General features: G+C 40.2%; 3 protein-coding genes across 5 annotated transcripts; 2 read left to right on the forward strand and 1 right to left on the reverse strand.

The window, feature by feature from the left end:
* Positions 1–2,115: 2,115 nt before the first annotated feature.
* On the reverse strand, positions 2,116–6,175 carry med21 (mediator complex subunit 21). Its single transcript, XM_054624505.1, has 4 exons — positions 6,070–6,175; positions 5,579–5,693; positions 5,124–5,224; positions 2,116–2,796 (listed from the first exon to the last, which is right to left on the reverse strand). The coding sequence occupies exons 1-4, from the start codon at positions 6,109–6,111 to the stop codon at positions 2,617–2,619; spliced, it is 438 nt and encodes a 145-aa protein (XP_054480480.1). The 5' UTR covers positions 6,112–6,175; the 3' UTR covers positions 2,116–2,616.
* Positions 6,176–6,214: 39 nt separating this feature from the next.
* fgfr1op2 (FGFR1 oncogene partner 2) lies at positions 6,215–9,259 on the forward strand. Of its 2 annotated transcripts, none has more exons than XM_054624503.1 (6): positions 6,215–6,473; positions 7,412–7,548; positions 7,751–7,868; positions 8,079–8,221; positions 8,406–8,519; positions 8,828–9,259. In XM_054624503.1, the coding sequence occupies exons 1-6, from the start codon at positions 6,449–6,451 to the stop codon at positions 8,963–8,965; spliced, it is 675 nt and encodes a 224-aa protein (XP_054480478.1). In that variant the 5' UTR covers positions 6,215–6,448; the 3' UTR covers positions 8,966–9,259. The 2 variants fall into 2 exon arrangements, with proteins under 2 accessions (XP_054480478.1, XP_054480479.1); XM_054624504.1 differs by lacking the exon at positions 6,215–6,473 and adding an exon at positions 7,008–7,321.
* A 573-nt stretch (positions 9,260–9,832) lies between these two features.
* Positions 9,833–24,971, forward strand: tm7sf3 (transmembrane 7 superfamily member 3). Of its 2 annotated transcripts, XR_008532368.1 has the most exons (13): positions 9,833–10,041; positions 12,770–12,924; positions 17,284–17,434; positions 17,798–17,918; positions 18,934–19,105; positions 19,210–19,387; positions 20,112–20,198; positions 21,394–21,474; positions 21,601–21,753; positions 21,874–21,974; positions 22,746–22,908; positions 23,015–24,450; positions 24,567–24,971. XR_008532368.1 is itself a non-coding variant. In XM_054624641.1 (12 exons), exons 1-12 carry the CDS (start codon positions 9,972–9,974, stop codon positions 23,266–23,268), a joined length of 1,686 nt encoding a protein of 561 aa, XP_054480616.1. In that variant the 5' UTR covers positions 9,833–9,971; the 3' UTR covers positions 23,269–24,970. The 2 variants fall into 2 exon arrangements, 1 of the variants encoding a protein (XP_054480616.1); XM_054624641.1 differs by having other exon boundaries at positions 23,015–24,970.
* Positions 24,972–26,085: the final 1,114 nt, after the last annotated feature.

Here is a 26,085-nt window from a genome sequence, read left to right on the forward strand (position 1 = left end):
TTAAAGAAATGACTACATTTATTATGATACTATGTTAGAATCATATGTCGCAAACAACACTGTAAATGAGTTAGTTTCTTCACACATGACATGTGAACTATAAGAGGCTATCTAAGGTCAATAAAAGGTCACACTGTGACCGAGACTACAATTTGCTGTTTTTTTTATTGCAATATTGCCCAAGAGATATTTACAGAAGAAAACAAACATATAGAAATGATAACAATACAATGTAACTACTATACAAATACAAAACTGTAATCTGTACCCATAAACATTTGATAGGACTAATTTTGCCTAAAAGCAAAATCATGACAGAGACTACAAACCGACAAGACCACATCTAATTTCTGGGAATATTTAAAGAGATATTTCTATTAAGGCAGGATCTAAGAACAATTGTGGACCATATCAAGATGACTGCAGCTTGTTTGGCCAAAAATGTGTTAAACACTTGTTCATTGTTACAACTAGAAACGGCAGATACTGTTTTCAATGTTGAAATCCAGAAATTCCATAGGAAACTGACTTGTTTCCTCCATTTGTCCCAGCAAGGATGCTTGGAAATGGATTTACCTTAATCTTTCCTATTAATCAATACGAAAAAGTAGAGGTGTATGCAGTAAATACAAAAAGAAAACTAATTACAGCTGAAAAAAAGAAGAAAACAAAACTCCCAAAACAAACTTGTGTTGATGGGAAAAAGCAGTTTAGGCCATAAATCTCCTTATTTGAGTGTTTTTACTGTGATAGCTATGATGTCAACATGCACAGAGGTGGGTGTGCCCTGCTAACACGTCTGGGTGTGGTGTCCAGCAGACAAGGCTGTTTTTATATTTCTCACATGAGTCCCACTGAGCTGTGACACAGCACCTATATTTAGATTTGGGCTATAAACTCTCTGGGCTGCAGCCTGGACTCAGACCACTGAACCACATTTTGATTTGAGTGAAATTAAGTCCACACGCCACACCACTGCTGTGTGAAGAAATAATTATGGCTATATTTTAAAAAAATGGTAAAAAACAGTTCAACCAAATACTTTTTTTTCCCCCTATTCAGTTTCCCTATTTTTGTAAGACTGTCAGAGCAGATACAACGGCTATTTTATAGAATTTAAAATAAATTACATAAACAACATTTAATAACTGAGGCATTATTATGTATTTTCCTTTTCTGTAGATGAGTGTTGGACCACTCGGCTCCTCTCAGGCCGCTTCAGCTTTAGAAAACATATACTTATAAAAAGGTATTTTTCTTATTCTTTAGAGACTTCATTTAAAAAAGGTTACAAGGGATTTTGATATCATAAAAAAAACATGAATTATCCAATTTAATGGCCAGGCTTTCCCTCCCCCTAAAAAACACAAATGACACCGGATTGTCTTAAAAGCGTTTTTTTGTTGTGTTTGCCACCTGGAATTTTCTGATTTCTCATATACTGAATATTAAATTGTTTATGGTTCCTTATATGTATATATCAGACTCATCAGCAGCTCTCTTCCATATTTTACCCCTCAGCAGCTTTTCCCCAAGCTATTTTAATCTTACTTATAAAATCCTCTCAAATGTCATGAAATATATTAAAAGCTTAGTTCCTAAAAACGTGTTTCACATTATGAAGAGGTTCTAACTGTGCAGCACCAGCATGTTAGAAAGCAGAAGTGTGTTCATTGTGAAAATTAGATCATTTCACCAAGAATGAACAGAGGCACTGAGTGCATCATTCATCATGTCATTTTGTAGACTTCTTACTTTCTGCCACGTCATGATTCATCATCATTTGAGTGATTCTTTGATGAAATATGTGGAGCTATTGTAGCATGATAAACAAACATCAAGTTAGGACAGAAGTGTCCAAAAAAGGCCCCACAGCTGTTTATGATTAAGGACTATAAAATAAAACTGGTGCATGCATTCTGGATATGAATTTAGTAATTTTTCCAATAAATTTGATAAGAGTGCTTGTTAGCACTGACCTCAACCATAAACATCCTTTGTGGTCTAAAAATATAAAAATGCTTCTTCTAATGCGCCCCGCCCCAAAGAAAACATATGAAAAAAAATATATATATCAGTTTTTAAAAGGTACAAGAAGTTTGAACAGCTGAACTCTCCAAAGTATTTGTTCAAACTTTATTTAAAAAAAAACCAAAACAAAAGGTGCAGTGAGCTGAGTGGGTTTGTTAACTGGTCTGAAGAGTTCCGAGAGGTTTTTCAGTGGAGATACTCAAAACCGAGAATTTCAATCATTTCATTCATAAATATCAACAAAAACAGACTTGATCAACATACAAGATAGAAATTTTAAAAAAACATGACATAGTGACCATTTACACATTCAGACCAGTCTTTATGAGACATATTTTTGAATCAGCAGAAGGGTCCATATACAGAACTGCGTGTACATGAAGACACATTTTTCCGTGTGCGTTTGCCGTGAGAACAGTGGCTGCTGTGTGACAATAACATTGCCAAGCAACCAAATGATGTTTCATTGACCGTACGTAGCCTCGCATTTCCTTTACAGATATATTCTTTGAGTGTTTTGAGGTTCGCAGCTGATGTCTGAGGGTGAAAATAAAGAGTCCAGGACTGCGTTATGTACACAGCGGGTCAGGATTCGGCCGGTGAGGGCTGGCTCGGTGCTCCGTTGCGTGTGCGGAGCTGAGACTGTGCGATGTCAGCCAGGGCACTCTGGATCTTCTCCAGCAGCATATCGCCGCGGTAAACCACTTCCTCCAGACGAGCTGCTGCATCATGGTTCTCCTCCTCCAGCTGCCGCAGACTGGCCGCCTGATGAGAGGGATCATACTATATTTAGAATGATATGAGGCGGTGATTTCTGTCCGTGAAATGACTGATGCGAAAGTGTAAATCTTTTTTTAATATATACAAACAAGCCTTTAAAATGAACCAAGCATAAGTAAACATTACAGACTGCCAGCTCTTACACTGCAACATCATTCACCCTCCGTTACTGTCCGTTTCTGCGTCAAACTCTGCTTAACTGATCAATGGTTGTAGGTTTGTTGTTGTCCAGAGAAGAAGCTACCAGTTAGTTTTAATCAATTTAACATAGACTGACTGCCCAGGATGGAAAACGTATCACTTTGAAGAGAGAAAATAAATCAATCAGTCACTTGATATATTTACCTGCAGCTGATAATTTCCCTACTTAGTTGTTGAATTGACAGTTATTGATGACTTAATCTTTGCCTTTTTACAGGAAAGAGAGAGTGGAATATGTTGCAGTGTTTCCTACAAGATATTCTAGGGGGTTTAAAAGTTAAATGCATCAATCTGGTTTGCACTTTGGGATCAAAATGTAGAGGCTAGACCTATGAAGAACATTGTGCCCTATTACATTTAAGCTACTCAAGTACAGTTTTGAGGCCCTTGTACTTTGCTTTTTTTATTGGAGGACATATGAAATCTTGTCACCAAACACCATATTGTGTCACACTTTCATGCCACACGTCACACATCACAACTGTATATATAGATACAGATTCACTATTCAGGTATTTCCAGCACTCATGTAAGAAACTCCAATGAAGAACCTTCCTGTGGCAACACAACAATATGTGGTACCAACAACATTTGCCCTAAGCATGTTAAGAATATTACCAGGCACTACCTTTGTATGTATTTAGCGTTATTGCATTGTTTGTTTTTTTAGTTTAGCTTAGAATTAGATTAATTTATGTTCTTATTAATGTTATTTTCTACTTCTTTCAGTCTCCTTTTGTTGTTTGTTTTGGAATTCATGCGTGACTTGGCTGCAATCTCCCACTAGGAATAACAAAGTGCTCAACCGTTCAATCTTTATGTTGGACAGAGCTTCAGACATCGTGTGATTATTTAGAGAGAGAGTAAAGTGAGGACAGCTATGGGAAGTGTCCTCACATGTCCTCTCATAACCCTAACCCAAGAGAGGAGTCCAGCAGTGATAGTCTTGGTCTCTGCTTTCTTGTGTGCCTGAATCAAACTCTTTTTCTAAACCTATACAGCAGCAACCTTTCCTCTCTATTTCCTTTGTAGGGAAAATAAGAAAATTAACTTAAAAAGGTACCTCATAAAACCTGACCGACCCTGAGAAACATTCTTTAAATATTCTCCTGAGAAGTTTTTGCATCTGAATTTCAGAGCCCATCACAAGCATTCTCATTTGCCCTTCAATAACTGCAGGACATTTTCAGAATCTACACAGAGTCTCCTTAAATCACGGGAACTCAATTTTTTGGGCATTTGAAGCCCACTTCTGACTGTTAAAAATGTTCAGAGGACCACCTTCCAGAATAAGGAAAAAAACAAACAAACATAAAAAGCCAAAGAGAAAAAAAAAAACCAGGGATGTCTATACGTGTGATTCCACTGTCAGCTGCAATGAACAATATCAATTTTCTGCTTACCCTCACCTTTCACTGCCTGCCATTATGAATCAAAATTGAATGGGTTCAGGGTCATATTCCTTCACCATATGCTTTGGAGCTTTAAGTGGAGCAAGGTTGTCTCCCACATCCCTTTTTTTATTTTAAAAAACTATCCATTTTACGTCAAAGCATCAGAGAAAACGTTAGCTGGCTTACAGTAGCAAAGCACATCATACCTTAACTGGTTATTTGTAGTGATTGGCTTGGTTATATTCAAAGGTAACTGGATATTGAAATTGTGCATTGTTTACTTTTTATTAATATTTTAAATAATCTCTACTATGTTTTTTTATTGTGAAATTATTTAGCATTACCTCTGCGGCCTACTAGATGGTGCTCCGACTGAGTGGTTGAGAATAGCCACTTTAATTGATCAAACCCTAAGTAATAATCTGATTGTGTACGTGTCAGTAATCAAAATATGTTCATCCAGGAGTATATTACTGACCTCTAGGATTCTTACAATTAATTCCTAGAAAGAAAACTGACTGTAATCATTTGGTTATTTACTTTATACCCATGAGCAGACATCATTTTCCTTGTGAAATTGTGAAAAGCAGCTGTACAAGCTCTAACTTGGCTCCCTCTGCTGACTAAAAGATAGAATAACTAGCTGGGCTTTTCTATTTGTTTATCATGGAATATGTAACTGAAATGTCTGAAAATGTTGCTTGTGCACGTGCTGACCTGCAGAGCTGCCGTGGACTCCTCACTGGGCAGGGAGTCGATTAGTACATCCACATCTTTGGCTGTTCTGGCAATCAGGGCTGCAAATAGCTGGGCATATTCTGGATAGAGATAAAAAAAATAGTAAAAGGGAAAAATGTAAGCTTATTGTTAAACATGTATCTCTAACCTGTAAGTCGTTAGCAAGCACATAAGAGAGTTAATATTAAGTGGGGAGGAAGACAGTGTTAATTAATAGAGAAATATAATTTGGGTTGGTGTAAATGATGCCAATAACATTTTATGTGTTATGGATTAACGATCACATCTGGCAGTACCCCATCAATTTGATCAGTCAAGTCAAAAGTTGACTGGTTTATCAAAGTTAAGCTGACATTTTGAGAGGCATGATGTATCAAAGAGAAGACACAGAAGTAAATAATGACGATAAGAAAATGAGAAAACAATTCATTCACCTTCGGTCGGGTTTGCTGGCTGATCTTTGTTGATAGCTGTCTGGATGTTACTGAAGGAGGCAGGAGGCGCACATTGTTGCAGGACGCCGATGGCATTACAAAACTGATCTGCAAGCTGGACACACAAAACAACACCATGTGGATTGTACTTCATTTCATGCATGAAGCTATTACGTTATATGTTATTGAGCATAATTATCGACGCTGCAAGTCAGCAACCCAGTGGCTTTGCGTCACTTTGAGGTTCACATGTTTTAAGACAATACTGTAACACATGTTTCTGACTGTGTGCAATATAACCTGAAGCTACACTTGTGTGATGACGTTACAGGCCCCTGGTCGTTAGCTACCCGGTGAGGTAGCAATGTTTACAACGTCACTGAACATACTGGGGCTACGATACAAAAGCTGCTCATTTCAAATGACATGACCAGTAAACATAGAGTAATTTTTCCGAGGCTAATGTTTAAGATCTCCAGAATTTGTCTTACCGAGTTGACAGCGTCTTGGAGCTGCGTTAGCCTGTCCGCCATATTTTCTATAATATAACAAAGTCCCGTTGATATTCTCGCGAGAGTGTCCTAGTATCACCAAAACCTCGCGGGATTTGGCGGTATCTTGGAAAGCTTTACCTGGCATATTATCGTTTAGGTTAGTTGTAGCCACTTAAATCATCGCAATACTCACTTTATAGCGAATAAAGTGTTAAAATCTAATTTATAGTTCATGTCTGCTGACGTCTCCTCGCATAGCACTGCTTCTAAACCTCTAACCTTACTTTTTGCCCCTTGATGGGGACTACTGTTAGCCTGTAGCTAATATTAGCTACTAAACATCAACAGGAAGTAACAGCGGACTAGCTAAACTCCAATGTCTTGCACTTTGAATTCCCCAGGTACGACAGCTTCTTCTTCAATTACATTTCTAAAGTTAGTAAGGAAGACCTATTTATAATGTGGGTCGACCAGGTAGGACATGTGTGTGGTTTGAACCTGAAGCGGGTTTGTGTGACAGCTGAAGGGTGGGTTGTACGTCGGCTAATGAGTTAGCTTACACTAGCGTTTGTGCTGCTTGTCACATCATTTAAACCTCACTCAATCATTTAACTGAAGCAGAAACACACTGCGTCATTGCCATGACCTTTACTACAGCTAATACTAATATGGCGTACCAGTAACTTAATATAACACTTATAGCAAGCTAATGTTAGCTTGAGCCAATAAGCTGACAGAGCAGCTGACATCCAATGTGTGACTAAAAGAAGGGGAGTAGGGTTAGCAACGAGTTAAAAAAGGCTGTTTTGGTAAGTTATTGAGAAGTCAGGTCATTAACTTTATTCTGGACATTGAACTGAGCAATTCATTCTAGTTGTATTAACTTGAGGGACTCTAATTGGACATAGTCTAAAGATTTTCACATGGGGAGTTTCTGTTTGTGTGACTCTTCACTTGGTCAGTAAGTTATATAATGAATAGCTTGATGAGGCATAATGTGCCTTATCTGCCCCAATTTATTGCTTAAGATAAAAGCCCAAATAAAGTCCAAAGTAAAGACATGTTAATTCCAATACTGAGGGCTGGGCAAGTCATATAGATATAAATCTGTTTTTATGCAAGAATTTTGAAACAATCATCAGGTAGAAGCATTCATTGAGACAGGAAGAAAGAGAACACATTAGCCCAGCACACAATGATTTTACCTGAAATATTTCCCATCTCTTAATGGCAATATTACCCTAAAAAAGTAAGGAATCCACTCTTTTCTATCAAAAGTCGAATGCAGTAGTCAATAAACCGATATAGTTCCTAGTAATGATGACTTGTACTTCCTCAGGCATGAACTGTACCTTAGAAAAGGTCCTGGCAGATGCCAAGTCATTAGTGGAGAGGCTACGTAACCATGACAACGCGGCTGAGATGTTAATCGAACAGACAACATCGCTAAACAAGCGCGTGGAAGCCATGCAACAGGTATGGTATCACATAATGTTGGTGCCAATTAAATATGAATGTTCTTTTTTTATAGATGATTCAAAGTGTAATTACTAAAAACTAACATTGGCGTACTGATGACAATAAGTGTAAGGCGTAAATCATTGTGAATTATGGGCTGTGTAAAATGTTAGACAGAAATCTTCCAGTTGTCTAACGGGAGGTGGTTTCTTGTTGGCAGTACCAGGAGGAGATTGACTCATTGAACCAGGTAGCGCGACATCGTCCTCGTTCTAGTCTGGTCCTAGGAATCCAACAGGAAAACCGTCAGATCAGAGATCTCCAGCAGGAAAACAAAGGTTGGCATTTCATTTGTGACGTTATTCTTATTTTGGGATGGTCTGTTTCAGGAAAAACATGACATCCATCATGCAATTTTTTAAATCGTCTCCTGTTTGTCACAACCACAGAGAATCTAATCGCAGCAGGGGAACATGAAGTTGACAGATGTTATCTATATATTTTCTGTATTGATGTCTTCTACAACCCTGTGTTTACTCTTCTTGCAGAGCTACGAACGTCGTTAGAAGAACACCAGTCTGCGTTAGAGCTCATCATGACCAAATACAGGGAGCAGGTGTTCAGGCTCTTAATGGCCAGCAAGAGAGATGACCCCACCATCGTGACACAGCTGAAGGAGCAGCACACCACGGTCAGTGAGGCCCACTTAATCTTTCTTTAAGTGCGTGGTTAGTTGGGGGATTACATGGGAAACGTGATTGTAAACTGAAAAAAACGTGTCAGCTGGTTAAGAATGTCATACTATTTTTTTTAATACTTTTTTAAATTGTGCTACCCACTAATCCAATGTCTGTTTTTCTTTTTCATCTTTGTAGGAAATGCAAGCACACATAGACAAGATCAATGAGATGGCCTCTGTGATGAGGAAGGCGATAGAGGTGGACGAGGGACGAATATGTGAAGACGAGGAGAGGATTAAACAGCTAGAGGTAAAAGAAAATGCCCTGATCTGTTCCACGTGTACTTCTAACAGTTGTCCAAATTAAATTATGTTACAAGGTAGGGACATGAATCAAAACTTGAGAGAAAGATTCTAAGCCAATTTTTTTTTAACTTTTTTCTAATATGTGCAAAATTGATGGTATATATGGTGATGTGATTGATTTGGAGCCACCAACGTGCAAATGTGCATTGATTGATGCCGCCTTAAATGAAAAGCCAGGCTCACATTGGCAGTATTAGAAGTAGCGGTAGCAGTTGTGGTATTATTTCACCTGTTTCTGTTTGTGTATCTTAGCTGGAGAACAGCGGCCTCCGAGAGCTGCTGGGTATCAGTCGCGAGGCTTTCCTGGTTCTGAAGAGAGAAGACGCATCAGAGAACACGTCACTGTCGCCGTTGCTGACCAGCGCCGACGTCAGCTTACGAAAGAATTAGAGAGCCCATGGTGACCGCCCAGCCATGCCCCCACTGCTGCTGCCACTACTGTGTACAGTCTCTTGCCACATACCCTTTCATCTTTCTCCCTACAGATTCTGTACTTTCCCCATTTACTGCATCCTCGTCTGGTGATTCAGACACAAGCAGTGTGAAACATCTTTCTCATTTTGTTTTTGTTGGTACTTCTGTTATGTTTGATAATTTTGCCAGCATGCATGAGTCTGTGGTGCCTGCAAGGTTTTAATGTATGAATGGGTAAAAGGAGGGCTTGAGTTAAAAATAAATCTATAAACATGTAAATTGTCTCTGTTTTTGGTTCTGTTTGGTGGCCTGTGCGGTTACTCAACTTCTCACTTTCACTTTGTATGTTGTTGTAGCAGATTGTCACCAGCAGCTTAAAAGCAGGAATACAATCATTATCCAACACACAGGATCTGCTGTAACATCCAACTTCCCCTTCTGCTGCGAAACTGCAACTAGTCAGCAGAGTAATGATTGAAAACATTCCTCCAACATTACAATGTTTATTTCAATAGCTGAAGAATATTTCTGTAAATCAAGAACAATGCTTTACATTCATTCTGTGCACATAAAATTGTGCTTGTTAACGTAAATTACTTTGTTGTTGTGATTAGCTATGGTCTGAGAATATGATATGAAAGAGCTCCCACTCTGCCACTTTTTCCAAGATCCAGAAACTTGCCATTACAATACACAACCAAACGTTTATTAATGGATATCAAATCATATCTACTTATTGCTGGATAAAAGCTGCTTGGACAGAGAGGAGGAGCTATCGCGAGACCGAGTGCGGGATTCTCGCTGAAGCCTCATTCAGCTGTCGGAGCGGCAGAGGGACGAGGCTTGTCCCACGAAACCCCTCAGTCCAGTCAAGCATGTCGCTTTTGCAGAGACTTCCACTGCCCAAATACAGGAGGCTGCGAGGTCACCAATGAGTTCACCGACCAGCAGATAGAAGAGCTCCGTTCAAGCAAAAGAAAACATGTCTCGTTGGACTCGGCTGCTGCTGCTGCTTCTTCTCCTGGTCTGCGAAGTTCAAGCGCAAGTGGAAAGTGAGTTACTACTGACTGCAATTTAATGTAACGCCACTTTCTCTTTAAGCAATGTTATTTATCTTTCTCAATCTTTGAAACCGATAAGAATAGGGTGAAATATTAGCTGGCGTTAACATTGGATAGCAGGTTAAATGACGTTTTGTTGTTCCTTGATACTGTATGTAAATCAGTGAAATGTCACTCTGTTGAACTTGTTATTTCAGTCAAAAGTACATTAAAACCAGTTTATGTATCTAAAAAAACAACAACAACAATAATTAAGTTAATTCAATTCTGTTATATATTGTTTTTAAGAAATTGGTGTATGTTTTACACGTTTTAAAAAGGGTATATGTCAGTGTAAAGGGTATATGTCAGTGTAAAGGGTATATGTCAGTGTAAAGAGATGTTGTTGGGGTCATCACTGAGCAATTCTAACAAAAAAATGGATTATTATTCCTGTGATATTAATATTGGGATGTTAATATTATATCATAGTCAATGTCCTACTGACATGTATTACAGTCTAACAACATAGCACCACATGAGCTGTTGACAGTTTATGTGCAATCCAGCATATAAGAGTAAAGAGATCTGATTTGTCTGATAAAAGTTGAATGGAAACGTCAAAGTTCGGTTAACACTGACAAACTTTGGAGACCTTTGAATCGTGTGAGGAAACGGGGTAGTGAAACCAAGCTGAGTGAGTGTGAGTGTTTACCCTGACAGGTAAATAAATACAGCCTTTGCTAGACAGCAGGACACTAGCAGTAACATGTTGAGATGCAGTGAGAGGCAGACTGGATGCTCTAATGTCTGCTGTAGGTTGAAGTCACAGATCACAGCTTTGAGGCTCAAGTAAACTGATGTCGTTTTCTGCTGCTAACTTTCATTTTGTGAGATTGGGAAAGCCTCGGAAATAGCATTTAACCCCATATGGAACACTAAACTCTGCAATACTGTCTGCCACACATATATTATATTTATATATGTTATCTTTTATGCTATATTTGAACTTTTTCACACATTTTTGCATGCAGGATCTTCTTTTTATACATATTTAATGTGCACTGTTGGAGTAAGCCTGTGATCGAAGATTTTCACTGCCAACAACGGCTTCTCTGGCACATGACAATAAAGAATTTGAAACTAAAGAAATAACTTTTTGTGTTAGCAACTCTTAAAGGCACCAAAGACTTGCATTTATGACATGCATTTATGAGAACAAAGCCGAATAGTTATTATTAGTCATTATTACTATTTAATTTGATCTGAATAGATCTTTTAATGTGTTTTTCAGTAGTCCACATCATAAAAGGTAGGAGGACACCAGGTGCAGGATATATACAATATATATTTTTAACATAAAAATAATCTCAGATATAAAGGGATTATGGTTTGTGCCAAACATTCTGCCTCACATTTTTCCTTTTGTTCACGTGTCAGAAAAATCTTAGCAGCAGGTCACTCCTGAGCTGGAGTCTGACCTGGATAAGGCAGCATGTGTGACCTGCAACAAATCTACAACAAATCTACACAGCTTTAGTCTTCATACTTGACATTCTTCCTCTCTGTATGAGCCATATCAGCACACATACAAATACAACGTGACTGTCAAGACCATACTTATGATGGCCTTTACTATTATACTACTATGATAATATGTATGTTTGTACACAAAAGTCTTTGGACAAATACTCTAATACAATACGTGACGTCTGAGTCTTCTGGAAGTCAGCTGGTTTGTGGCAAATGTAAAATTTGGTTCTAGCTGGTTGGAAAAGGTCAGAGGTCATGTTAAAAGCAGCTAGCGGCAAACACTCTCTCAAAGTTTGAGGCCAGCTCCAATCAATCAGAGTGTTCTGTGAAATAAATGAGTATTGAGGAAGTATCCCAGTGATAAGTTGAGCTGAAGAAGTTGCTTTGGTGAAGTGTAATGTTTGCCTGACAGATGTTTTAGAATGAGTGCCATAGTTATTTTTTTTGATCTATTGGTCAAACTACATTTTCTTCTCAGAGCTAATGAGTGGACCGTTGCTGTTGCAGCATGATCATCTGAAGTGGTCATGGTACAGTATTATCCATAGTGGATTCATTATTACTATTTAATTTGAATAAAGAAGAAAAAAAACAGCATTGACGTAAGCACATGATCAGAGGATGATACGCTTCACTAATACTGGCCAGTCCCAAGGTTTCCAGATAAAAGTTGAAGATAACGTTGGAAATCACGGAGCACTGACGAATAACTTCTAATAACTTGTAATATAGTTTTTGTTTACATATTCTGAAGTGTCTTTGACTTTTTAGCCAACAAGAAGCCTCTTAAATGAACAGCTGACATGTTCTGTAGGCCAGAATTAAAATTGAAAATAATTGTAGCCCACTGCAATCTTGACTTTGAAGATGTTTGTACAGCATTTTTAGATTTATTTCAAGCTGTTAAAACATTACCTCATTACTCAAACCAGAGCGCACTTCTCCATTCAGCTTTTTTTTTCTGCAAGATCCCTCCTTGATGTGCTGCTGACCTGTTCTCAGGTCGCCTTCTTGGCAAAGCACCAACTGCCACTGCTGTCTGCGATGTCAGGGAATGAAACTGTTTACTGAATGTTTCCTGGTGTTGTCGATGTATTTCTACGCAGTCACTTTGATTCCCTGAAGCAGGTTTATAGGCAGCACGCTAACAATCAATCCTCTCCTTTAAAACCATGTGATTAATCAGACTTTCCCCTCTCTGGCGCAGACCGGGTGAATTTCCTGCCGGGAACCTTTCAGAACGTGAGCGTCTCCCGGAACGAGACGGTGCAGGCCGTGGTGTCCCGGATCGCCTTGGACGTCGCCTACCTCACTCTGCAGTTCCACACGCAGCACCGCAACGCCACGCTGTCCTACACCAGGGTGAGAAAATGCTGACAAACACTTTTCAGCTTTGACTGTTGCAGGAGCACTTGTGACAGACAACTGATGGACACGTCTCTCCCCTCATTATCTGAAATATGATATGCTTTCTTGCCACTAGTTGTGGCAGAAGATACCGTTGTTAACTATACACAAAACATGAAGCTACAGTCAGCAGCTGGTTAGCTTAGCTTAGCATTTATCCTTTAAATAGAGGGAGACGGATAGCCTGGCTCTGTCTGAAAGAAAATGGTTCCTACATGAAACTGCTCACAACAAGGTCTGTGGATTATCTTGAGGAACCGGGTCATGATTTCTGGAAAGATACATTGCTGTTGAGGGTTTAGCGCTTTGAGCATCACAAGCCGAGTGCCTTATAGTCTTATTATAATCAAGAGAAGAGAAACATCTCTACGGCCGATATCGCCAACAATAGGCAACGCACATAAGACCAGCTAGATTGATAAATAGCACTACAGGTAAGAGGGAAAACATATGTTTATGATTTTGGGGTGAACTATCCCTTTTAAGGAACAAATATTTATATTGCATCACAGATAGCACACATTTTTTTTAATGAACATCCTTTTTTAGTGAAAAACAATCTTAAATAAAGTAATCATAAATCATACGGTCCCTCTGCATTGGTATTTTATTTAAAATCAGGCTCTATTTCTAACATGTCTACCAGAATTTATTTTTGAGAGCTGCTGTAGGTAAATATTTGTACATCTGGAGGCGGATGCATTGTAGTGGTGAACTGAATGTTGACAGATTCACAGATTAGCTTGTGACGAATTTCATGGGAAATCAGAAGCCGAGATGGCTGTTGCATGCAGCTAGTTTGATTTGAAATAGCCCCACCTTTTCAGACGTATTACCACTAGCTTAGCACCACTGGTCTGAGAGCACACACTGCTTGCTGGCATGTTCTTCATGGTGCAGAGATTGCACGGAGCATGACATCTATCTAAAAGTGGATGAAAGCTCAGTAGTGTTAAGAGTTTAAGATGTGTAATGTTCTGTTAAATCAGCAAATCCAATGTCTAATAATTTTTCTAGAGTTTCTCCACATTTTTTTTAGTGGTAACAGTAAAAAATAAATGCACACTGAACTTTGAAATTGGAGCAGGCAGTGAGTTCTACCTCTGTTGAATGAATGAGGCTTTGTGAGCGAAGTCGCCTGGCCCACTGAGAGAAGTGGCAGTCAGCTGATGTGCAGTCCACTGGTCATGAGTGGCAGACAGGGCGGCCCTGAGGGGGGGGAAACCTTCTGACCTTGGTCCCAGAAGTCTCAGGGGACAGCTCGGTTTGGGTCCACGCTGCACAGACGGAGGGGGGGGATAGCCTAATTTAGTTTAGCTTTATTTTCTTTCTCTGTTGATGGAAACGTTGGGAAACAAGAGAAAGAAAAACAAATTGAAGTTTCTCGGTGGCAGAGAATGTCTCGTGTTGAGCCTGTTGACGCAAATGGACGTCAACACTTGAGATGGAGCCGATCGCTGGCACCAAAACCACCAAATCTGCTAAAGGAAATTCACAGAAAAGTGTGGTTTCAAACAGAAACACACAGGGTTTAATGAGGAGTGAACATGAACACTACTCACTTTCCTTTATATTGTTATCTCTATTTCACTCATTTCCCTTTCCCTTTCTTTTTTATTACGCTCACTCACTGCAAGTAGTAAACCACAACATCCTTTTTTTTATGTTTGATATTTGTTTTATCAGCCATTGTGGCTATTGCTGCTCATGACTGTCCATTTCTACTTCCGGTTAACAAACCAGATGCATAAAACTGAAAAAAAATAATATTCCACTAATATTCCTGTTAACATGCATCTCTTCATACTCTGAATAACCAATGGCAGAGTTGTTTGACCTCCCTCTTTCATTCCTTCAACCACCATCTTAAAAGGTTGCCGCGGTGATATTTGCACATATCTTAAACCCTGTTGATATCCAAGACTTTTATAATATTTAAAAGAAGGGGTGTACCTCCATACCCTGAATAACAGTGGAATATTAGTGTGCATGTAAACGTTAGCACTGCGGTATGTGTTTCCTGGTCATATTGCTGTAAACCCTTTACACACTATTTAAATGATTATAATGGTTTGCGTTTTAAAATCAAATTAGCGTAAAACCATACCAAACGGAGTATCATTGCCCACTCCAGCACTGTCAGACGACAACAACAAGACGAGCTTCATACAATGGAGTTATTGTATGAGCAGCTGGACTGAGAGTCATACTGTGTTGGCATAGTGCTTTCAGTGTCACACAACACTGATTCAGTTTATGCTCGCTGGGAAATATGCAGAAAAATATATGGTATGTTCCCCAAAAATGATACCTTGTCCTCTGCTGTCTGTCACAATATGACAGTTCTTACTTTGATACCAGTCGATTCAGTCGAACAGTTGTTCCATGGCACGCACCATTCAGCCACAATGACCTGGTTTGGAATCCGGCTCAAATCTCTGTCAGTGTGAAGTTAGTGTGTGTGTGTGTGTGTGTGTGTGTGTGTGTGTGTGTGTGTGTGTGTGTGTGTGGTGTGTGTGTGTGTGTGTGTGTGTGTGTGTGTGTGTGTGTGTGTGTGTGTGTGTGTGTGTGTGTGTGTGTGTGTGTGTGACCACAACTTTAGCACACAGGTTTTGATCTGTCATACTAGGTGGTCATGAGACGTCAGTAAAACATTTCCATGGAAAAGAAAATACAAAGGGAAATGTTGATACCCAGACAGGTGCACAATTTTAACACTTAAATAAAAGAACTTTGGCAAAATCTGCCTCTATAATGTCAGAAAAAGTAGAAATAAAGTATAAGCCCCACTTGGTTTTTATCAGGGTCTGTTGACTTTTTGGTGAGACACGTTGATAAGATTGGAATTTTTTTTAAAAACATTTGGTAACACACATCTTATTGTTGTAGGATAACTAGTTCATGTGAACTGAGGGTTCAGGATGTGGTGGTCGGCGTCACACACTTCAACAATTGATGCAAGAACCCAAAAACCCATATGGTTGAAGTGGTGAACTTTATTTAAGTATGCCTTTAAATTAACACCATAATTTGCTCATTTTTGAAAATAATTTATTATATTTATAAATTAAAACAACAAATTAGTTATGGAAGTTTCAACCAATTTATTAGCATATTATAGTAATTTACAGAGATGTACTTTTACTGATATCTGTTATCAGTCCGACACTAAATCGAATATCTGAATCAGGAATCTGTGACAATTAGCCAGTCTGGCATTGAATACCATTATTTTCACAAATAATAGTTCAAAACATTTATATATATGTATTTATTTTGTTATATATTGTTTTAAGTAAGGAAGTCAATGTTTAAGTCAAGCCTGATGTTGCCTTTTACATTAAAGAATGGTCCCAGTCCCCTGGGGCAAATAGAGTCAGATAAGGCTGGAGTTATTCAATGTTTTCCTTATTGTAGGAAAATCCCATATAATGCATGCGTTGCTAATAAACGCATGCAGTTTCATGCGTTTATTAGCAACTAATGCAATTTGTTCTTAATACGATTCCATTTATTTTAGAGGGTGAGATTGTTAAGGACACAGACAGTCAGAAGCATGTTGACTTTTGGTCACCACAGTCTCATGAGTCTTATCAAAGGCTCAGCCATCATAAAAATGTCTCTGCCTTTAGGGGAGTAGTCTGCAGTGCATCTTAAGCCTCAGTGAGTGGCATCTTACAGGGTAGTAACACAGTAATCAATTAAACAAAGACCCACGTGTGTTGTTTGCAGAAGAGAAAATATTTCAAGTTAATGCTGGGTGTCAGGAGATCGTCTCAACCACTTGGCATGAACTTTTGTACAGATACCTGTGGCCCCCAGCTAAAATAAGTCTACCACTGACGGCTCTTTTAGCGCCACCATGAGCCTGACATTGGTGGTTTTGATTGAAAGTCATGGCAACTATTGAATGGGATTGCCAGGAAATTTGTGACATACATTCATGTCCCCCTCATGATGAATTGTTATGTCCTGGGTGATCCCTTTATCTTTTTCTCAAGAACCATCTGACCGTTGGGTCACATTTTGGTTGGTTTCTGACCAAATACTTGCAAAACAAGAATGACATTCCCATCATTCTCAGATATACTTTAAGCCAACCAAAAACCCATTAATAAAACCCTGACTTTGAGACGATGGAACCCAGAAGTGTAAAAACACTTACTCCTTTTAGGACTCATTCTCGCAGAACTCTATTGCCCAGGTCTATCCGTACACTGCCTTGTTTTCTAACTGTTTAAAGTGATTTTGCTCGTACTGTTTATTTGCTTTTTCCACAATCCGCTGACAAGATGTTATGTCTGTTTGGTTCAGATGCCAGGCCTGGGTCTCTCTCTGACGGCAGTGGACTCGGGGCTCCTGTCGGCTCTCCAGCCAACCCAAGCGGCCCTCTCCTTGTTTCTGTCTTCTCCTGATGAGGACACAGTGGCGGGCATCGGGGTCATCCTGCAATACTCCAGCACCGGTACTTCTTCTTAAACACTCCTTCTGGGCGATTATGTTCTGCTTCCCTTCTGATTTTTGCCGCTCTATCTGAGTCTTGCGTGAGAAGTCAGAAAAACAAGGAAGTTGCAGCTATGACAAAAAATAAAAAGAATTTCAGTTTGTGGTGATTTTGACTTGAGGAAGCTCGTGCAGACCATGAGAGAGCGCAGGCATTGATTGAGCATGGTTGCTCATATGCCTTGCTGGTGTGTTGTAACACCCGAACAACAAGTCATCCTGATATGGCAGGTTGCCACTAAACCCTCAAGGGCTTGTTTTTTTGTCTTCTGTTGGCCTAACATGCCCGACACAGAAAATACTAATGAATCTTTTCTCTTTTTAGATCCAGTCCCTGGAGCTTGTAACATAGAGTTCAACCTAGACATTGACCCAAACGTCTACATCCACTACAACCTCTATGAGACCACCATCCGTTTTGCACCAGCAAACTTAGGATACGAGAGGTAACACAACAGACTTGACGGGGCATCGTCTGCTCAACTTCCTGTTCAGCTTGTCTAAACCTGTCCAAAAATCACATATGCCAAACCACCTATCTGTTTATTTGCTTTGAAATGATCTTGTGCTCTCGCCTCCTCTTTCTCCTCCTCCGCTGCGGTTGATAGTACTCGCTTCATTTTCTCAAGAATGTCTGTTATGTGTCACAAAGCCGTCTTGGGGCAGATAAACAGAGGACTCGTTCACATGTTGAATCATTTCCTGTTGTGTCATTACCTGCCAGTCTGTAGCAGCACAGACTCCTCTGATTTTAAACCTCTCTTAAGGTTTGTTTATCTGAATAGTTAATGCTTCTGAGGAGGAAAACTTTTCTGCAATTCTTTATCGTGTTGCTGTTGGGGTTTCAGGGAGTAATATCTTGTTGTGAGACAATTTGAGAATGCCAAACCACCATGTGTAAAATGTGTCAAATTGAGTTTTCAGCTCATTACCAACAGTGGTTTGGACAAATACTAGGCTCTTTGTTGACCGCCTTTGTTAAGCAGTCAGTTCACTTCAGTTAAAGCTTGACTTGTTTGACTTGTCTGACCGGTGATATTTGTTATTAAATTAGGTGAGGAGTCCACATGATGACCACACCTACCACGCAGCCCGAGCTGTTACACGTGCATAGTCAATACAAAGCTTGACAGGGTTTTGTGAATCAGTCATAGAACGACAAATAATGATAGATATTACAAGAGTACGAAACAGTGTCAAGTTTCAGATTAAGTGAATCTCCCTCACATAAATATAATTAAGTATTTCCATACATATCAGAGCCAGGACTCTTGTTATCTCACCGAGTTTTAAAGCTCACATGAGCAAGGCACTGAGCCTTTCACTCATTGTAAATAATAATAATAATAATAATAGAGGAGAGCCTTAGACAAAAAGGTACATAATAAGTTATCATAATAACTGAAGTCAGCTTCACACAGAGGCAACTTGATGTGTCCTGACTGTCCTTCTCTCCATCAGGGGAGAAACTCCTCCGGCCTGCGACGAATCGACAGAAGCCAACACGCGCTGGCGTCTGCGGTATGAAATCTACCAGTACTTCCTGCCGGAGAACGACCTATCAGAGCGCAGCCTGTTCAGTGGCATTCAGGCCGTGGCGGACATCGAGGGCATGATGAAGAATGGCAGACGGGTGGGACACCAAGAACACGATCATTTTTCTAGCTCTAATAAGAACATGTTGAACAACAGCCTACATGCTGCTTGCTAACTTTTCATCACCCCGTCCCGCTGCAGGTCATGACGCTGTTATCATCAGATCTGAGCATGGCGTTGTTCAACTCTATCCCCGGTCAGGGCGTCATCTACTCGGTCATCGTCAGAGACCCGCTGCTGAACACCTCGGCCTCCTACGTCCCCGTCCACACCTACGCCTGCAGCTTTGCTTCCACTCTGGACGGCTGTCAAACACTTGGTGAGATCCTGCGTGTTCCAGATCCTGTGTTGCTCTCCGGATCTGTTACTGGTTTATTATTCCGATGCTTGTATCTTGTTTTTTGTCAGGTTTATTACTTTTTTTTTTTTTTTGCTTTCATCATGCATCAAACAAAAAATATTGAATTTAATACTAATTTCCCAAAAACTTGAAGTAAGGTAAATTTATTAGTAAAATTATTTTTGTGTTGAGATACATTTTTTCCAAATGTATCTCATTTAATCAAAGTGACGGTGCGTTTGTCTGCAAGAATAAATTGACTTTTTTCCAGTTTTCACTCACATTTTTGCAATACACTTTAAGATCTTGGTTCTTTTTAACTATATATTTAATTACTGGTTCTATTTTTTTTTTGGAGAGGAAAAGACCTCTGCTGATAATTTGGCTCCCGTTAAAAACCTCCTGTATGATTAACACTGATGAAATATAACTGGGAGAAGCTGACTGCAATGATGGCAATGGTGGTGAGGACAATATCTCCCATGACCCCATGCTACTTCAAAACGTCACCAACCTCTCTTGTTATTGGTTTGATTGAGAGACCCCATGGGCTCCAGATGAAATACAGAACATCTTACCCCTCAGAAATATCAGGAAGCTTTCTGCAGAGGATAAGGAATGCTGTGAGAGAACGTTCGACCTTTAGCTACTCTGCTTTTAACACAGTTAATGATTTATATTATTATTATTATTTGGTTTTCAGGAAAGATATCTACAAAGATTTTCTTCACCATTGCTGGCTTGGCAGGCCTGTTTGTCTGCTTCTTTGGGCATCGATTCTTTAAATGTGGTGAGTAGTATCCCTATATGTGACTTTATTATTGCGTCATATATATATATAAAATGAATTCCTCTCATAATACTTAGCCATTGCCCCATTCATACATCCACTATCTTCCGCTTATCTGGGGCCGGGTTGTGGGCTTAGCAAAGTGATCTAGACGTCCCTTACGCCAGCAGCTCTTTCTGAGGTATTCCCAGGCAGACTAGATAGATCCAGCGTGTTCTGGGTCCATCATGCCTATTACCAGTTGAAAATCCTCTTAAAGGAGGTGTCCAGGAGGCATCCTTAATCAGCTGGCCCCTTTGGACGAGGAGCAGCGGCTCTATACCAGCTCCCTCTGGATGTCCGTGCTCCTCACCCGGATTTGGGACGCTTGTATCTGTGATCTCATCCTTTTGGTCAAAACCCAAAGCTCATGACTACAGCTGAGGGATAGGAATGTGGATGGACTGTCTTGGTGATTTTAGCTGTAAATATTTGTGTTGTTACTTTTTCATCTAACAAAGCATGGAGGCAGCATTGGAATCTATAAAGGACAGTTTCAGCCAGGTCAATATCCTGTCAATGCGATTCAAGACTTAAAAATGAAGCGCTGTATTTTTAAGTCTGAGAAAACAAGTTTCTTTAAAACAGGGCTCCCTATTTTTACTCAAGCAGATACATCTTGTCTTTTTCCAGACACAGTTCACGTTAGGGTCAACACAATAGATTAGTGGGGGTCAGATGTCATGTTTGCAAGTCTTTAACTTCCCCACAGGGGCGTAAAAAACGACTCAAACGGTAGCCCAGCTATGGTATGGATACTTTTACTTAATCCCCTTTAGCTTTCATTTGCAAGTATTTGCAGATAGAATGAATATAAGAAACTCAACTTGTCGGGTGCGGTGCTGGCCTGCCTCTCATGTGGTCTCCCTGGCATGTGATGCAGAAATGTATTTGTTCTGTGAACCCATGACTGTGATCTGCTGCTGCTGCCAGTTCAGTTCTGACTGATCTGGCAGTGACAGACTCGGAGCATAAGATACGGTGGGTTTATTCTGGAGCTTTCATCCACTTCCAGCAGCTGAATCTTCAAGAGGCTGTCTGAAGACTGATCAGAGACTTGTCTGTCCTGGTTCCACAGTATGTTTGAATCACTGTAACGTGTGAAGGCACTGCATGTTATTAACTCACTCTCTGTTTCTGCCTCTCCTTCATGCAGAGTTGTTCTGCATGGGATTCAGCTTTGCAATGTTTTTCTTCTTTGTGCTGATCACAAGGACCACAGAGCTGGACTTTGACAGTGAGTTTCACACACATCATTTGCAAAGCCTTCTGTGGGTTTACATGATTAAAGCCAGTATGTAAGAGTCTGAACATCCTACAGTGAGAGTCCTCTACACCGTTGTCTGTGTCCGTCTCTCTGCAGTCTGTCTGGCCGTGTCAGCGGTGATCGGCGTGGTGGGCGGGGTCCTCCTGGTGATGAGCTGGTGGCGTTTCGGTTCGGTCATGGCGTGCATCGTCGTGGTTGGACTGATGCTTGGCTTCCTCGTCGCCTCCACGGTCCTCTTCACTCCTCTCGGTAGGAAAAAGATGCCGTCTGGTCTCCCACCATGACTTCAGTGGCTCTTTAATACGGTTATGTATAATATATACTGAGTGTGTTACATATGCGATTCTGTGTGTTGTGGTCTTCGTCCAGGTGACCTCGATGTGCTCAGACGCTCAGATGCCGTTTTCTGGGTGACGTTCAGCTGCATCATGATCATTGTTCCGCTGCTCTTCGTGCGTTGGCCCAGAGAGGTAACCGATTCAACAACAGTTCAGAGAGGAGACGGCCCACTGAGGCTCAGTTTCCTGTATCTGTGTCACATGGGTGCAATGTGCAATGTTCTGTGTAATTTTAATATTGTACAGGAGATTGTTGGTCTCATGCTGTGCAATGAAGGTTTATTCTAAAAACTAACAAATAAATATGAATAAGTGGCTACAGATCTAATCTCACAGGATGCAACCACATCTGTGACTTCCTGTGTATTCTTTAAAGGCTGCAGAAAACTGTCAGACTTTTTATCATTGCCAACTCTCCTTCCAGGCGAGGCACAGTCCATCTGGAACGTAATACCATTTCAAACCACTGACGAGCTTGTGACTGGAATCTTTGTCACAGAGCATCTTTGCTCGAACCCGAGTACATGTAGGATTTAAGCTCTTTACTTTGGCTTCATCTAGTGGTAGCGTGAAAGGATTACACAGTGATAAGCAGCACTTCATTACAAATATGCCTTATTCACATAGAGATTCTACACATGGTAACTTTAGATTCATTTTGAACAAAAAAGTAAATTAATTTAAAATGAGATGAACACTCTTTGTTGCTGAAAAAATAATAGCGGAAACAACACAAACACAACATGGTCAGACATACTACATGAATTATTCCTTTAACAAGGTCAAATTAAATTAACCATTTGTATGTTTTGTCTTAACGCACCCTTACTTGCACCTGACTGTTCAATTCATTAATGATTTATTGTGACTCAGTGATGTTTTTTTGTGTTTCTTTGACATCAGGGAAACATCGTCACGTGCGGCGCCGTCGGGGCTTACGCCGTGATTCTGGCCGTCAACGCCTACATCTACACCAGCCTGTCCTTCATCACACTGAACATCCTCAAACGCTTCCTCAACAACAACTTCAGTGCCGTGTTCACTGACGTGCCCTTCCAAGTGATAGGTGAGTTCACAACCGGAGTCAAAGTCTCAGTAACTCTAATCAACTCAAATGTTTGGTCTCATCTCAACACCATCTTGTGTTTTCGTCTCCTCCTCCCGTCGACCAGACTACGTCATGATCACAGTGTGGGTGGTGCTCGGCGTCTGCGGCATGGTCTTGCAGCTGTACCGAGAGCGCACCCGCCCGTTCTTCCCGCCCAGCCCGTACCTCATGTGGCTGCAGGATCGCGAGCGCCGCAAGACCAACGTCCTCGACCCGAGCCACCACTTCCCCCCGCTGCCCAACCGCCTCCTGGCCCGAATGCGGCAGTTAACCAAGAGGATGGAGCCGGCCGGAGAGCACACGCCTCTGCTCCTGTAGACCTCGGACGCCGTCGCCGTCTCTGTCCGAAAGACAGTCCGGGTCTGAACCGGAGAGGAAAAGATCCCTGTGATGCACTTTTCACTGGAGAGATCTGGGTGATCTGGAGGAATAATGTCCTTCATAACTGGCGCTGGACCTGTGACCCCAGATCAGCTGACTGAAAGACGGTCTCAGTAGGAATGCATCGTAAAAGACACAGAGGGGTCATACCACTGACACTCTGCTGGTGGATTTTTTAAATCCCAAAAAAGGTTTTTGTACAAAGACTTTCACCTTTTTTCCTGAATGCCACTTTTATTTAACACTTAAATGACATTTGAACAAATCACTGAAACTGTTCTTGAAGATGAGTCTAAAATGTAGCTATTGATGCTTTTCGGTGTCTGTTACTTCTTGCACTAAAGTCACAAACTACTAACATTAAGCAAAGCGAGGCATTTTACCAGTTGGATTTATACAACAATATTGTTCTCAAAGCAACAAAATATTTAATTAACTTTTTGATGCTTAGCTGGCATCTAAACATCCATTCAGAGGTTTGTTGTAGTTTAGTTTAAAACTACACCTTCAGCACAGATTTTTAATGAAGAGTACTGTTTAGTTAAAATTTTAAACAACATTTTTTTAAACAACAAATTTTTAACAGGTCAAGTTCATGTGATGATTTGATGTTTTAAACTCTTACTGTCCAGTTTAAACCTTCAAAGTCCTGCTGGGGTCACGCAGGTCAGTAAACAGTGGAGTAGAAGCAGACAAACAGGCCTGCCAAGCCAGCAATGGTGAAGAAAATCTTTGTAGATATCTTTCCTGAAGATAAGCCGAAAACAAAAACTGACGGACTGAATAAATATTGCCCAGTTTTTACTTGTTTGCATTTACACAGAATAAGAGAAAAACACTATTTTTCTCTGCATTCACTGTGTCAGAATAGATTGGTTTAACCTCTTGCTCTCATGCGTGTCTTTGTTTGGACCTAACTTTGCAGTCCGGTCCTTTTTGTTATTTGCACACTGGATTTTAATGTACTGGCTGTAAGGGTGCTGATTGATTATCTGTTAAATCTGTGGACGTCTTTAAACTGCCGCCTGTGTGCCGTGACTTTTCTCAGGGTTTCACACTCAGCTTTCAGACCACAATGCACCGAGACCAGACCTGGTCTTCAAGCCTCTAAAAATGCCTGTAAGTATTTTATTTAGCATTTTTTTCAGTCTGTGGACTTTTTAAAATGAAAAATCCAAAACAATATGCAGACATGTTTATGAAAAATGAGGTGTATAGTTATTTCCTTTCCTCAGCATTTGGAGGAAAAACCAAACAGCATTCGACCGCAGCCCAGGGCCCTGACATCGAGGCAGATAAATGAAATACAGCAATGATTCCCTTAATCATTTACAACTATGTTTCTACTGTGACATGTCAACATGTCCCATGTATTAACTTCCTCTTGCCTTGGAGGTTGGTGTCCAGAAAACAAATCATTTAATAAACAGCTGATGCCAATTAAGCAAATGGGTGGACCTCTCTGTTGTGCTGACATTAACTACTGTTGAAAGAAGCACGGTGATACTTAAATAAATTCACTTTTGTCCTCCACCGTTCCGTGTTTGACTTGTAGAAATGAAATGAATGAAAAAAAGATTGTCTTGTATGTTAAAAAGAGTACATTATTCCTCTCTTACCACATTCAACCACCCACACTAATTCAACCCTGGAGTAGTGTTTCTTTGATACCACTAGAGGGCAGCAGAGTACACTAAGTGACGCCTGCACACCATCACAGGTGATTTCACTTGTTCTGATTAGACACCTGCGTAGGTTGGCTATATTCAGAGCTCTCATGGAAACGTTGTGAGCTCACAAAAGGTTTAATTCAGAAGCAGTCTTTTAATGAGTAACCCTGAATTTTTTTCTCTGTCACCCCTTTTTTATGTTTCATTGACACTTTAACCCTGGAATTCTTCTACCCTTACTGTTGTTTTGTTTTTGCACACTTTTGCAATAAGAAAAAAAACAATACAGCTTACTTAACATGAGAGTTGGAGCTCTGTCTGCACACAGTCCTGAGGTCCAATCAGCCTGAATTTGTATCACCTGTGTGATTTCACCGTGGGTAGTTCAGGGCCTTTTTCCCCACTTTGTCTACATATGCAAGCAGACATTAGTCCCACTCATTAGTATCCCATGCACTTCCTACTCACCCCTTTATGCAACTTACCAGACAAAACAGCAATTTATATTTCATACACATATAGCCAAAAGCAGTGTGCTCACGGAGTCAACGCCTCAAGTATGCAATGTGCATTTTGCTGATTAACAAACAAATAATGCAGCAAAAAAATATTCATTATAACATCAACACCGGTGCTAATCTCCTGTCTCCACTTCTCATGTGCACAACCAAGTTCCCTCAGCCACTTGAATTAGGACTAATGGAAAACCATGCTTACCTGAACGCTAGCACCTGCTGCCTCTTCTCTTTTGGGCCAACGGCGCTAAGTTTATTCTCTTGATTTGGTGATATTGGAACTGAAGGCGATCTGTCTTCCTTATTAACGCTCCCGGAATAAATACATTTTAAGAATCACTCTATTTTTGCTCTTTCAGCAGTCTCCTCTTTTACCATTCGTATAATTGTAATCATTTTACTTGTTTAGACATACTGTAGTATTTCTCAATTATTTATTTTTCGAAGACAATTGAACTTGGGGTCAACATGCCAGGCTGCTATTGGCTCGTGAGAGCTGGGGGCTTTCTGAGTATTGTACCTGTTGTTAACATTAATAATGTGAATCATAATTACCTTTTTTTTTTATT

This window comes from Anoplopoma fimbria, chromosome 23 (assembly GCF_027596085.1).
Source record: "Anoplopoma fimbria isolate UVic2021 breed Golden Eagle Sablefish chromosome 23, Afim_UVic_2022, whole genome shotgun sequence".
Lineage (NCBI taxonomy): Eukaryota > Metazoa > Chordata > Actinopteri > Perciformes > Anoplopomatidae > Anoplopoma > Anoplopoma fimbria.

What these genes read in the sequence shown, in the direction of transcription:
- tm7sf3 (XM_054624641.1), top strand. Translation starts at nt 9,972, where the DNA reads ATGTCTCGTTGGACTCGGCTGCTGCTGCTGCTTCTTCTCCTGGTCTGC. An exon ending in CCACGCTGTCCTACACCAGG is followed by an intron (nt 12,925 to 17,283) that starts GTGAGAAAATGC and finishes TGTTTGGTTCAG; the next exon opens with ATGCCAGGCCTGGGTCTCTC. An exon ending in CCTGCAATACTCCAGCACCG is followed by an intron (nt 17,435 to 17,797) that starts GTACTTCTTCTT and finishes TTCTCTTTTTAG; the next exon opens with ATCCAGTCCCTGGAGCTTGT.
- med21 (XM_054624505.1), bottom strand. Translation starts at nt 6,111, where the DNA reads ATGGCGGACAGGCTAACGCAGCTCCAAGACGCTGTCAACTCG. An exon ending in GCCAGCAAACCCGACCGAAG is followed by an intron (nt 5,225 to 5,578) that starts GTGAATGAATTG and finishes ATCTCTATCCAG; the next exon opens with AATATGCCCAGCTATTTGCA. An exon ending in AGTCCACGGCAGCTCTGCAG is followed by an intron (nt 2,797 to 5,123) that starts GTCAGCACGTGC and finishes CCCTCTCATCAG; the next exon opens with GCGGCCAGTCTGCGGCAGCT.
- fgfr1op2 (XM_054624503.1), top strand. Translation starts at nt 6,449, where the DNA reads ATGTCTTGCACTTTGAATTCCCCAG. An exon ending in GCGTGGAAGCCATGCAACAG is followed by an intron (nt 7,549 to 7,750) that starts GTATGGTATCAC and finishes TCTTGTTGGCAG; the next exon opens with TACCAGGAGGAGATTGACTC. An exon ending in AGAGGATTAAACAGCTAGAG is followed by an intron (nt 8,520 to 8,827) that starts GTAAAAGAAAAT and finishes TGTGTATCTTAG; the next exon opens with CTGGAGAACAGCGGCCTCCG.